This window comes from Guillardia theta (genome assembly GCF_000315625.1).
Source record: "Guillardia theta CCMP2712 unplaced genomic scaffold GUITHscaffold_25, whole genome shotgun sequence".
In the NCBI taxonomy this organism is placed as follows: domain Eukaryota; class Cryptophyceae; order Pyrenomonadales; family Geminigeraceae; genus Guillardia; species Guillardia theta.
In genome coordinates, this window is record NW_005434649.1 from 499,435 (window position 1) to 512,829 (window position 13,395).

A 13,395-nucleotide genomic window follows, 5' to 3' on the forward strand; every position below is an offset into this window, starting at 1 on the left:
AGCTTGCTCTGAGCTCGGCTCAACTAGCAGAGCATGGCCAACGAAAGGAATTAAACCAGACAAAGACACAGCTGGAAGAGACAAGGGCAGAGATGGAGGGGACGAGGTCAGAGCTGGAGGGGACGAGGGCAGAGCTGGAGGGGACGAGGACGGAGCTGGAGGGGACGAGGACGGAGCTGGAGGGGACGAGGACGGAGCTGGAGCAGACCCGAAAGGCGCTGGCAGCATCGGAGGCCGAGTGCCTGAGGCTCACGTCAGAGGCGCACAAGGAGATGTCGGAGACGGCGAGGGCTGCGGAGGAGGAGAAGACCATGATGCGACAGGCTCTAGAGAGGACGAGGACTGAGCTGGAGGGGACGAGGGCAGAGCTGGAGGGGACGAGGGCAGAGCTGGAGGGGACGAGGGCAGAGCTGGAGGGGACAAGGGGAGAGCTGGAGGGGACGAGGACGGAGCTGGAGGGGACGAGGACGGAGCTGGAGGGGACGAGGGCAGAGCTGAAGGGGACGAGGACGGAGCTGGAGCAGACCCGAAAGGCGCTGGCAGCATCGGAGGCCGAGTGCCTGAGGCTCACGTCAGAGGCGCACAAGGAGATGTCGGAGACGGCGAGGGCTGTGGAGGAGGAGAAGACCATGATGCGACAGGCTCTAGAGGGGACGAGGACTGAGCTGGAGGGGACGAGAGCGGAGCTGGAGGGGACGAGGACGAAGCTGGAGGGGACGAGGACGGAGCTGGAGGGGACGAGGACGGAGCTGGAGGGGACGAGGACGGAGCTGGAGCAGACGCGACTTGCTCTGGTAGAGACTGCGAGGGCTGCGGAGGAACGGAAGCATTCAGATGAGCACTGGAGGGTAGGTTTTACATGTGAAGTTGTACGGTGTTGCAAGGAGATTTCAGGGTGTGTACACTGGATCAACGCGGAACTTGTAGTTTCCGATGTTGGGAGCGTTTTCTTGACACTGAGCGATCAACTAGAGAAGGTGCAGGGCGACCTGAATCAGGTGCTGGGTCAGATCTTGTGCATTCAGAAGGACAACGCGATCTTGGACGAGGAGCTTCAGATCTTTGCGGAGGATGCCGAGTGCAGCTTCGAGGAGTTGTACCTCATGACGAAGGAGAAGGAGGAGCGGTGCAACAAGATGAACAGGGATGTGGCTGAACAGCGCTCCTGCATCCGGCAGCTTGGAAGTCTGCTGAAGGAGGCAGTAGACATAGGGCATATGGCCGGAGAGCTGGCGAGGAGATTGATGCGGCAACAACATGAGTTTGCTGAATTGGAAAAGAGCCTAACGATCTCGACGCGCCCTGAGGCCTCGATGTGCTTGCTGGGCAAGGATGCCTTCGCCCCTCGATCGCAGGAGGAGTTGGTGGAGGAGCTGAAGGAGGTGTGCGGGAAGTTGTTCTACGAGATGATGGAGGTGGAGAGGAGGTGGACGAGCAGGCGACAGCAGACGAGGGTTCCCCTCAGCCTGGCTCGGAGGTCGGAGGCTTCTTCCCTTGGCTCACAGGACTGCGAGTTGACGGACAGAGACTACCTCAGCCTCCTCTCGTGCGTTGAAAGGGATCTGCGACAAGCCTTTGCCCTGCTCCTGGAGTTCCGCTCCCCCGAATGTCTTCCGAGCAAGGGTTTGCAAGTGAGAGGCAGTGGAGGAGCCGGAGAAGGGCCGGGAGCCGTCAGTGCAGGCGCGGGCGAGCATGTAGATGAGCGAGGGGGCAGCTCGGCTGCGATGCATGCGAGGCTGGAGGAGGCGAAGAGGCAGGTCAGGTACCACGAGGCCAAGAGGGAAGAGGTGCGAGCAGAGTTCAACCGGTTCAAGGAGATCTCCGCGTGCAGGGAGAAGGAGCTTCAAGGGCAGGTGAAGCTGCTGCAGGAGAAGTTGTCCTCGTACGAGAAGAGCATGGGAAGGAGCAGCGATACAGATCCTCAGGTCAGCCCAGACAGTTCGGCCCTCCGGGATCGGATGAGCTTCGTTGACACGCTGCACGGGCTGGAGATCGAGGAGCTGTACTGCCAGATTCTGATCCTCACGCGCAATGGCAACCAGCTCATTGACACCATCGCTGATCTGCGGACCCAAAACTTTGTCGGAAGAGACGAGAAGAACAACAGAATGGCCAAGATGAATGAGATCCGCCGGGAGATCCACGAGTACCTGTGCTTGTGTAGACAGCAGGAAGGCGAACTGATCGCAGACGACCTTCGACGCGTCATGTCCAAGTCAAGGATCAAGCGTGACGGACACACGTCAGCCTACTCTACGGCTGTGAGATGAAGTCCAGGAACGAGTGAATAGAGTAGAGTAGAGCACCGCAAAGTAGAGCAGAGCCGAGCCGAGCCGAGTAGAGTAGAGTGAGACTAGCGTGACGAAAGAATAGATGATCCTTCTTGAAAGGGCAGCAGATTGAATAAATCAGATCAAATTGAGTGTTGCTGGCGGATCTAGTCGCTGACAGTGAGTGTCCCTTCGAGCTTTCAACCTTTAATCCACTTCACTCCGATCACGAAATCTACAGCATCTCCACCTTCTCCTGCCTTGTAACTTCTCATTCAATCAGTCCTTCCAGAGGCCTTCTGTTTGTAGAGCCAGGCTTCTGTCCTGGAGCTGCAGCCATGTCAACGAGCAGGTAAGGCACGCATGGATTCTTACTCGTTGGCCGCCTCCTGCCCAAGGGCCCCTGGCTCCCACCTGCGGATCGGCTGTCCAGCAGCTGCAGATCCCAGTGAGTGAAGCCCCACTCCATCGCACACACTCACCGTCAGATCTGTGGTGGAGTACGAGCGATTCGCCGAGATAGACTTGTCTTGCAATGCCTTGAGCAACTGACGCAGCTCTGCCATCTCCGACAGGTAGTAGCCAGCGTGCGATGGACGCAAGCCAACGGTACAAGCGTAGACAGCGCAGTTTCCTTGCTCGCTAAACCTCTGACGGTCGCGGATCAAAGCAAACATGTCCTGTCAACCAGTCACAACAACAACGTATGGAGCACGGACACACGTACCTCATCACTCCGATCATCACCCACACACAAGACGAAGTCGACCGGCTTCTTCTTCTCAATCGTCCTCAGAAGCAGCTCAACGGCGACCCCTTTGTTGATTGTCTTTGGTCGAACTTCAACGCGGCACTGGCCGGGAATGACGTCAACCTCGTCGCTCTCCAGGATGTCTTCGAGGTGATCTGTCAGCTCCCTTGCCTGCATGGCTCCCCAGTCTTGATCGCAATCAGCATAATGCCAAACCAACGAGCAAGCCTTTTCTTGAATGTATGTTCCATGTACTCTGTCTGTGTACATTCTCAACAACTTCCTTGCTCTTTCTTTCCACGAGAGATCAAGTTCCTCTGTCAAGTTCTCCCAGTTTGCTTTTCCCCATCTGTAGAAGCAGCCATTCTCAGCTGTAACCCCTAGATTTGCCCAGTACTGCTCCCAAGTCTCCTTGGGAAACCATTCTTGCACCATGGCCTTCTCCTGCGAGCTGAGCAAGAACACAGTGTTCCTCTCGTCCTTGGCCAGGGCCTTGATCGACTCGATGAAGTCCATGTCAGGTCGGCTCGGCGTCGCGCCTCGAGCGCCGTATCTTCTTGCGTCCACCATGAGATTTCCGACCAGAGAGTGCGGGGCATACGCAGAGCCATAGTCGAGCAGAATCACACGACGGCTGCTGCGTTTGTACTTCTCGACAACCTCCGGGATGTCAAGATGGGTATATACACAGTTGGCTTCCAGTCGAAGGAATCGACTGTCAGGGCCCAAGCCCAGTCCAGGAGTTCCACTATCTTCCTTGCGAGCGTTGGAGATGTCGTTGAGGATCGAATGTGCCCACTTGTCAATGTCGTAATTTGATACGAACTGGTACAGACGCTTCAACCTGTGCTGCCTATCTGCCTGTGAGAGCTGCAAGGCTTTCTCGACGGCGTCTACCACGCAATCCACATTCCACGGATTCATAGAGAACGAACCCGAAAGAACGCGGGAGCATCCTAGGAATTCAGACACGCACAAGGGAGCAGTTTGCTTCTCCGAGCACATGACGAACTCGAAGGGAGACCAGTCAAGACCAGTTCGTACAGAAGTATTCAAGTACAGCTGACCGAGCCCAAAGTATGCCAACCGGATTTTTGGGTTCTCCTCATAAGGGCCGATAAGTCTCACAGAGCCCGGAAATTCATCGTTAATTTTGCTTGCCAGCTCCTCAATCTGCTCGAGTTCCTTCCTCTGGGACTCTAGCAATTCAGTCGCAGCGTAAGTGCTGTGAGAATGCTCAGATCAAAGTCAAATGATTCCATTCTGTTACCTATACGGCCTCCTCAAGAGCTGGACGAGAACCAGTTTACCATACCAAACGTGCGAAGAAAACCTCATCAAAGTTTCGAAGGCCGTCAACTTCAAGCTGATGCCACTGAGGCGATCGATCTTGTCACAGCTTACGATGACAGTCTTACCGTCGAACTCCTACAGAGAGATTCACCCAAGACACGTGAAAAGGTCAGCATAAACATTACCTTTTGAAGCTGCTCCTTAATGTTGACTACGTCTTGTGAGTCTCGGAGCTCGCGGGTGCCAGACACATCGAAGCCGATGAGACCACACCTGACGTTCACTCTCCGACCATTGAAGTCTACTCCAATGAGACCTCTTCTTGATCTGTGCTCGAGACCGAGCAACCGAGAGCAACAATGCAGGAAATGCCTTGCATACTCAAACAGATCGAAGCTGATCAGATCTGAGCAGAGCAATGCGCAGAGAAGCTCAATACGAACAGGAAGCACCCTAAAAACTTCGGTACTGGGGAAAACAGACAAGAACGAGTATCCAATATGGGCAGAAGGGCATTTCCTGCTTGCATAGTGCGGAACCAACATCATTTCGTAATCCAAAACCCAAATGCGATCGGTGGGAGAGTGTGGTCCTCCTTGAGAGACTGGCATCAGCGCTAGATCCGAGTAGACCTTGTTCACTTTTTCGTATTCGTGCCACAATTCCCATTGCCAGCAAGATTCACTTCCTTCTTCGGCCAGTTCAATGATATGGTGGAACAAAGGTGAAAGCACGCTCTGACAAAAAATATCGAAGACCCTGTTCGATTCAACGCACATCAGATTGATGCAGAATGCAAAGAGTCCATGCATACCTGTAGGCGAGATTCTGATCCAAGAATACGGGATAGCAGCACCAATCCTTAATCAAACGCTCTTTCACTTGCGCTTGATCTTCTTCTGGAACATGGATGCCAATCCAACCTACATACTTGAAATTCCTCTTCCTGTAAAAATTTGTGTGTCACAATAGGATCGAGTCATTAACAGCGACACGACTGTTGGAAACAAAGAGAAGCGGGGAAAGAACGAAGAAAGAGAGGCCGAAAGATAGAGCAACTTGCAGCTTCACTGACTTGTTTCTCAGCTTCGACACAGCTCTAAGTTGATCCCACTCGAACTCGTACTTTCCAGAGCTCGTTTTAGTCACCTAAAGAGCGGTCAGACATCACTACACTGTCGCCTTGTATGCTGTTGAATACCTTGATTGGCAAAACAGCAGCGACAATCACAACGCCTTGGCTACCAACGTCATTGCCGACTGATTTCACTTTCTCATCCCTGGTTCCTTCTTTGGTTTTCACATCTTTGGACACAACATTGTTTTCCTTGCTCTTCAAGAACGTTCAAAGAAGCACACAAAATAGATGAAAAAGATACCTGATCGCTCATCGGTGCAATCTGAACACCCACTCGTATACCGTTGAACCACCCATCGTCAACAATCATCATTTCAAGGGACGTCTTCAAACTTCTGTTGACAGGGCCTGTCTCCCACAGCACTTCGCCATTCCTGAATATGATATACTTATACTCAAGTGAAAATCCCGAGTGAATCAGAGCAGTTCCCTCCCAAGCTGGGAACTTGTCAGCGGAAGTTTCAAGTTTGAAGCCCTTGTCGGTCTTCCAATACCCTGCAAGCACGGAACGAATCAGGACAGTCTTCATATGATGATGGCATGAATACCAAGAATCGGAGCATTTCCAGTCACAAACACAGAGTCACCAAATTGTGTGTCAACACACACTCTGAATGTGACCCGCGTGAAAAGCCCACTGGTCATCTTACAGGATTGTTTCTCGTGCAAGAGTGACAAACGTCCTGTCAACGAAGATCAGAGTCGATCTAGCGATACAGCAGATATTGTGCCCAAAAGGTGAGATATACACGCAAGCGATGATTGTCACAGAGCAAGCTTTGTTGCCTTTTGTGTTTCCGAAATTGCACAAGGAACAAGAACGTTCAAGACACACGAAGAGAAGAAGAAACCATTGCAGCAAAGACGCTCACGAACATACTGATGAGCAATGTAAGATACCATGAAAGAACAAAGGAACTAGAGCAATCGAGCATAAAATATTCAGGCAAAGCAGTTTCCCCCAAATATTCTGAAATTCTGCGACAAATGCCAAAGTTGACCAGGAGAACAATGTGAAGGCGGCAAGTAATCACAAGATTTCATCATCATCTTCAATGCCAACCATCAATCAGCCCAAGAATCAAACAGATCGCAAACAAGTTCAGCATGAAGGCAAGTCAATCAACCCAAACCAAACACTAATACTCAAGCCGAGGCAAGGGGACCAACAAGAGCCCCTGCAGCAGTGAAGCAGTGAATGAGGGCAGGGACTGTGACAGAAAGTGATTATTCATGCATGGAAGGTGGTAGGGAGAGGAGGGAGAGGAGCGAAACGGGTCCATGTGCTATTTCATATCGCCCTGCCCAGCATGCCGCGCAGAGCCGCGGGAGGCCGCCTCAAAGGGATTTTTAGAACAGTACCGGAGCAACTTTTAGTGAAAAAGTCAAGTACCATATATTTTAATTATAAAATAATTGCCAGAACAAATAACACTATCTACCAGTATCTGTACCTTGGGTAGGATATTTCGTGAATCATTCCAGAAATATGACCTGAAATTGCAAGTTTCTTGAGACAAATTCAGACTTGGTGAAATATGAACCAATGTAAAGTTGTAGAATCAGCCGCAAGCCTTCCCATTCCGATACAAAATAATATATTTTTAATTTAATAAATCTGAATTACAACCAAACAGTAGAAATTTAGAAATAGAATTTGTACCCATTACCGTGTATTAAAATAATGTAATAAAGAAGCACTTCCCTCCCCAGGATAATAATCTAAATCTTTAGTCAATATGGAATCGTGGAATGAACCTTTATAGTCAACAATTGACTACGATCGTGCTCCCCGATTTGACGAAAGAATGGCGGCGCTGCGTGGGGTTGGCTGAGGCGGCGAATGCTGGCGGCGGTAGAGGAGAGACATTGAGAGCAGGAGGTCAAGAGAGATCTTGCAGTGATGAAGCTTCACTGGCAATGCTGGTCGTTGTTGCTGGCCTGTCTGTGCTTTTGCAGCGGAAAGGAGAGCAGATTTCTACCGAAAGGTCCGTCAAAGCTGCAAGCAAAGCTGACGAGCGCAAGATGGATGAAGGACAGAGTGACGAAGCCCAGCCTGGAGAATGTAAATCAGAACCAGAAGCAGCTTGCGCACCTCGTTAGCAGAGGTGTTGCCCACCACTCATTTTATCCTCAAGCCACCTGCGTTTCCGTGTTGTGCCTCTGAATTGTTGATACTTTTCTTGAGCCATTGCTCTCGAGAGCTTAATGGGATCAGCACTCTTCTGACTATCTTGAAGGTCTCCAGCATCGAGGACCTCAGCTGATCAGGCCTCCTGGCAACATGCCGGCTCTTGTCTGCCAGAGGGTGAATGGTGTGGATGGCAAGTGGGGTCTTCTGTGTAAACCACTTCCTCCGACAAACACGTCAGGTGGACCACCTCGAATCCCTCTCTCTCTCTCTCCCCACCCACCTTCCCATCCCGTTTGCCCTCCCTGCTCCCCTCTCCCCTCTTACTCTTTCCGTTCCTGCCTCCAACCCTCTCATGAAATCTCCCCCCTCCCCCTAGCTCTTGTTCTCCCCCTGCAACCACCCGCTTCTCTGTCCGTATGTCCTCTTTCCTCCCTCCACCAGCTTCTGTCATGATGGAGCTCTCGAGCAGATGAGAACTCTACGGACATCCGGGCAGCACAGAAGATCGCAGACGAGCTAGCCCGTCAGGTGCGTCCCGTCCTCCGACGTCGAGCCCGCGCAGCTTCAGCTCGTTGAGAGTTCACAGGCGGCCGTGTTGAAGCCTACCAGGGCGAGGCATCTTCATCTGACTCCTGCTGTCTATCAGTGGCAGGCAACTCCACAGTTGCTCCCTTGCTGCACCTTCCGCTGATCCTCGTGGGCAGGCGAGCTCCACCTTTACCTACATCAAGAAGTGACAGCTCTGCTCGCTCGCTCTCTTCCTCGTCCTCACTTGTAAGACGCAGCAAGAAGCACTTCTACAATGTGCACTATGCGGACTCGTCAGCTCTTAAGATCAAGACAGGATTGGATGTGGTTGAGCTCGGTAGGGATCCCTTCCTTGTTGGATCTCAAGTGACTCCATGGGTCCAGGCCCTTACCGTTTCTTCTCAAGATTCGGCCTAATCGAGGAAGCAGTCTCAGGAAGACCAGGTTTGACTGCTCCAAGGGCAGGAGAGAGCTCATGTTCTCCTTCTCCCTTGTGTCTTTGCAGGAGCCGACTTGCAAGGAGCGGACGGGATTCTTGGGTTCGGCTACACAGACCTCCCACGAAGCGCGTCCTTGTGAGATCCGTGCATGGAGGGTGAAGATGTTCACTCATCTGCCTTGCTCCGCAGGATGAAGACGATCACGCGTAGAAGAAGGCCGAGCTGGAACGTAACTCAGGTTCAACTCGTCGTTGGGCTTCAGTCTCTTCCACTCGCTCATCTGGTGTGCAATGCAGCCGGCTTCATTCCCGATTCTCCGTCACAACATTTTTTCGGTTCTTTCATCAAGCACTGCGGGAGAGCTCCAGGTCCGAAGGAGTTGATCCAGTCAGCGATGTTGACCTTGTGTGTACAGCTCGGTGGGTACGACAGTCGGTCGTATGAGGGCGACATCATGGTGATGGAAGCTTGCGAGACGCTGCGATGCTTCTGAGACCTTCGTCAGTGGACGAAGATGGTCAACCTGACGGGTTACGGTGTGAAGATAGTCTCAGTTCAGTATGCGGGAAGGTTGATCCTCCAGGAAATGTTCCTTCCGATACTCACTGCAATGGTTTACCTTCAGGGAGCTGCTCGAGCTAGGACCCAAAGGGAGGCACTTCGGCGGGATCCTCGGAGTGTTCGACACAGGAAGGTGAGGGTTGCTCTTGTGTGGACCGGAGGCCCGGCCACCCTCGAGACAAGTTGAAACTCGTTCAACAGCACATGTCTAGAAATGCCCCGCGGTCTCTTCCAAGGGTACTACATGTCCAGGTGGGACTGACGGCACAGAGAGCACAACAACCCTGATTGTTCCTTAGCTTGTTCGACAACTTTGCGAGTCTCGCCTCCGGCAACCCGACGTTGCCCATCATTGTGTGGAGCGGACCAAAGTGGGAGAAGGAGGTGACGGTGGGTTCAGGTGGTGCTGGATGGAGGGGTCAAATTGGAGATCCCGCAGGTCTGCGCGCGAGGGAGTTGGGAGGTTGGTTGAAAAGTGCGACCAGAATGTATGGAGCGAACCGTGGGGATGTACGAACCCATTTGAATCGGACAACCTGATGCTGTTTGGTCATCATGTCTTCAGAGCGTACATGGTAAACTTGCAAGTCTCTGTCAATGACCTCGATCCTGTCCTTTGAAGTCGTCCCACTGACCCTCCTCGCCGTCGTGCTTGTTCTCTCCCTCTCCCTCCTTCTCCTCCTCCTCGCCGTTATCCTTCCTATCTTCAGCAAGAAAATCTGTACCATCATCGTCGACCTCCTGCTATCCTTCTGTCACTTGTTCTCATCTTCGTTCAGGTCATTCACTCCATGGTCCCTCCTCACTACAAGATGGGCTTTGCCAAGATTGCTAAGGTGCCATAGTGGTCGACACATGTCTGTAGCTAACATGTTCTCAGGATTACCTGCCTCTTATAGGCAAGCAGAAGAGTCGAAACGTTGATGACAACGATCCGGCCAAGGTTGTCTCCTTTCTGATTCAGTGATTGCCTTGTTGGCTCTGAGACGGCTGAGTCGCATGTTTCAGATCCCTCTCTCCCTCGAAACGCGAGTTCATTTGTTCATCACAATCAATATTGGAACCCCCCCACAGGTTCCTGTCGAAATCTTGACTTTGATGATGATGATGATGATGATGATGATGATGATGATGATGATGATGATGATGATGATGATGATGCTGATGATGATGATGATGATGATGATGATGATGATGATGAGGAGGAGGAGGAGGAGGAGGAGGATGAAAAGTGACGGACTGTAATCCATAGTGTTTGACAGGCTTTTCGCTGTGTGTTTGATACTGGATCCATTCTCCTCGCAGTTTTCAGCGGCAACGTAACATCAGGTATCTCAGTCGTGTTTTTTAATGTGAACAACTCTCATGGTAGTTCAAACAGCAATGACGGTGCAGTATGAAGCGAAGATAGCAAAGAGGGCAGCACTTGCTCGGATGTAACCCTTGTGCCTGCCCAGACTTTGTCACCCTCACCTCTCCGCAGAACTGCTCGTAAGGAGCTGGCAAAAGCTGCAGCAGGTCCTGGTTCTACTCCTCTACATCTTGATAGCTGAGTCGCAATGTCAGGACTAAACAAAGACAGCTCCAGGACAAGTCGGCTCGTTCTCATCGGGGGGATCGGGATACTTACTCTGGGTATGTCGAAACGTTGCCCCGAGAGTCACGAGCCATCGGTTGACCTGCATTGCAGGATTGATGTACATCATGAGGTTGTTGTTCAACAGATTTCGGCGCCGGCCGATGATACGATCGGTCGCGTCGAAGATCTGAAAGTCTCGTTGCGCCGCTGGCCCCTCCTTCCTCTCTAGTTCATCTGTTTCTCCATGTTTTCTGCCTTCAGCTCCGCTCGCTTGCTCGTCTCCCGGCCCGCGGCGCAGATTTTCTGCACGGCATCAATCTTCTTAACGAGAACCACAACCAAAAACGCGATGCTGGTCTAATTGAAGTTTATTGTTTAGCCCTCGGAAAGTATGTACATTCAGCCTGATCATTCTAAATGAACATGTTCTAATCTCTATGTACAATCAACATCATGTTTCACACAAGCTCATCACCACGTCGCTGCAACTGTTCTCCTGCTAGTCAGCAGTTCACTTCTTCAGGCCGTTCTTGCTTCTCCATCACTTCGACTGCTATGTTGTTCATCGGAAACATAACTGTCGCCCCGGCAGGCCCACAAGCATCCAGCAGATGCGAAGGAGGTTCAAGATCATCGCAAATCAGATGTTCCTCACTCACGGAGTGCAATTCCATTTTCTTCATCTCCTTCTCGAGTACAACCGACGGGGCAGATGTCATAAGTGCGGCAGAGGTGTGGAACGATGCGTCTATGTGACTTGTTGCAAGAGGAACCTGAACAGCGAACGAGGAATCCTGCGCGTGTTCACCCGACAATGAAGAATGGCCAATGCTGGCAGCTTGTTGTGCATGCTGCCTTTCCTTTATGCAGAATCCGACTAGTGCGCAAGTTCCATGAGAGCAAGTGGGCCCGGATTTCTTGGGTCGTTGGAAAGAGCACATCCCGATCACAGCAAATCAAGGAGAATAAACTGTGCTAATAAAAACGATGAGAAGGGCGGTGCCGCTAGTGCAAGCCAAGGATCGGTTTTCAGCTCGTGAGGGCGAGAAGACAAGGAATTAAGGTGCGATGCGGGCGATGAAGAAGACGGGGGAGGCGGAAAAGACTAGCAGAGATGAAGAATGGCGAAGGGGAGCACCACCAGGATAGTCGACAACGAGGACAAGGAGAGGAAAGGCAGGGGTCACGGGGGGCGGGGGGGGCGAGGATGCGAGGATCGGAGGGCGAAGAACTGAGTTATAACAGAGAAAACTGCCTGAGGATAGGAAGGTATAAAGAAAGTGCCGGGGGTACTCAATTGGGGGTACCTGGTAATTACAGGGTGGTGTTCCAGAAGGGGTCCATAAAAGGACCCCATCTCTTTGCCCACTTCCAAAAAATTGCTCCCCTGAATCTGAATGGTGGGTCCCTATGGATGATGATGGGGTGTAAAAGCAATTTTGTGATTATGCACCGGTATATTTGTATGCATTCTCCACGGTCCTTTGTACCATTGCAGGTAGGGGTCCTGGGGCATCCCAAACTTTGGGGGTAGGGTCATTTCATTTCGCAATGAGTGACTTGCGGAAAGGAAAGGTTGAATGGAAATGGGGTGGGACTATTGTTTGGGAGTAGGGCATTCTTTTGACTAGGGTAGGGGTGGGGGTAGCTCAAGTTGGTGGGATCCATGGGTGAGAACGTGTACCACCCCAACTTGAACGCCAGGGTAGAAACAGGTTACACACAGGGGTGACAGCAGGTTTACTTGATCGCCAACGGAAGGCATTCAGATATTCACTGAAAACTACGAAAATGTTAAAACTATTTGTTGTTAAAGTGTTCATATTAACTCGTAATATTTGAATTATATTTCATATTTTCAGGTATATGATTCGGTGGCGGGCCATCTGAATTTCCACGGTTTGTGTCGGACCGGTCACGAGGTACCTCGCTAGTCTCGTTGCGATCTGACTTGAAAACGATACTTTTCGAGTAAGTTACTCCTTCTTTACTACATCTGTTGTGACCGGGCAGGGAAGTCATCCAGGGCGTTGAGAGGAAGGGGGGTGGTAGCCCCCAGAAAAGTTGTGGCTGGTACTGTTGTACCCTATGAAAGTTTAGTCAATTACACCAGTCTGACCTCAAAGATAAAGATAAGTAAAACTAGAAAGGGAGATTGTGGTACGATTTGAGTAGTAAGTAACGATTCATTGGTACCTTACAATGGTGGAGGGTGGTGTGAACAAATATTTCCTCAGCACCGTGTATCTGGTGTCAGCACCAAGTTCATAATCGGGAAGGTTAAGCCTAGCAACTAGCAGGTATATTCTATTCAATCCGAGATTTTTTGTGTGCTCTAATTTCTCCGAAGCGATATCTAATTCATCAGTCCCCTTACGGTATTGCCATAGTCAAAATATACTTGATCCCACTCAATCAAATGCCTCTCTCTGCTACGGTTCCAAGGTCACTCATTTAAGATACAGGAACCATCAAGATCATTCGTCATCCATGTTCACGGCTTTCACTCCGAAAGAAATGCACCCCCACCCCCTGAATTACCTCCAAGTACCGTGCCATAATGCGCGTGCCGTAAAAGAACCCTGGCAAATCCCTGCGGAGCAGGCCGGGCCGACGGGTGGTACGGAGGTGACGGCTGTTCTCCGAGTCTGTGACAGTACCCCGCCCTTCTACCCTGGAGTTTCTTCGATTGGGCCCTCTA

General features: G+C 51.3%; 3 protein-coding genes across 3 annotated transcripts; 1 reads left to right on the top strand and 2 right to left on the bottom strand.

Annotated features, from left to right (window-relative positions):
• Positions 1–2,770: 2,770 nt before the first annotated feature.
• On the bottom strand, positions 2,771–5,250 carry GUITHDRAFT_41003 (hypothetical protein; the record flags this gene model as incomplete). The annotated part of the gene is made up of 5 exons (XM_005834552.1): positions 2,771–2,950; positions 2,998–4,246; positions 4,298–4,449; positions 4,500–5,073; positions 5,129–5,250. Coding segments are annotated over 5 exons (2,277 nt in total), but the record flags the coding sequence as incomplete, so codon positions are not given.
• A 2,105-nt stretch (positions 5,251–7,355) lies between these two features.
• Positions 7,356–10,082, top strand: GUITHDRAFT_137397 (hypothetical protein; the record flags this gene model as incomplete). The annotated part of the gene is made up of 18 exons (XM_005834553.1): positions 7,356–7,560; positions 7,693–7,824; positions 8,056–8,114; positions 8,291–8,319; positions 8,372–8,451; positions 8,499–8,558; positions 8,620–8,689; positions 8,744–8,792; positions 8,851–8,922; positions 8,970–9,011; positions 9,060–9,124; positions 9,180–9,248; positions 9,317–9,367; positions 9,415–9,499; positions 9,555–9,578; positions 9,601–9,690; positions 9,826–9,951; positions 9,996–10,082. 18 exons carry the CDS (start codon positions 7,356–7,358, stop codon positions 10,080–10,082), a joined length of 1,395 nt encoding a protein of 464 aa, XP_005834610.1.
• Positions 10,083–11,046: 964 nt separating this feature from the next.
• Positions 11,047–11,889, bottom strand: GUITHDRAFT_152042 (hypothetical protein). The gene has a single exon (XM_005834554.1). The coding sequence runs from the start codon at positions 11,633–11,635 to the stop codon at positions 11,198–11,200; it is 438 nt and encodes a 145-aa protein (XP_005834611.1). The 5' UTR covers positions 11,636–11,889; the 3' UTR covers positions 11,047–11,197.
• Between the last annotated feature and the right edge of the window lie 1,506 nt (positions 11,890–13,395).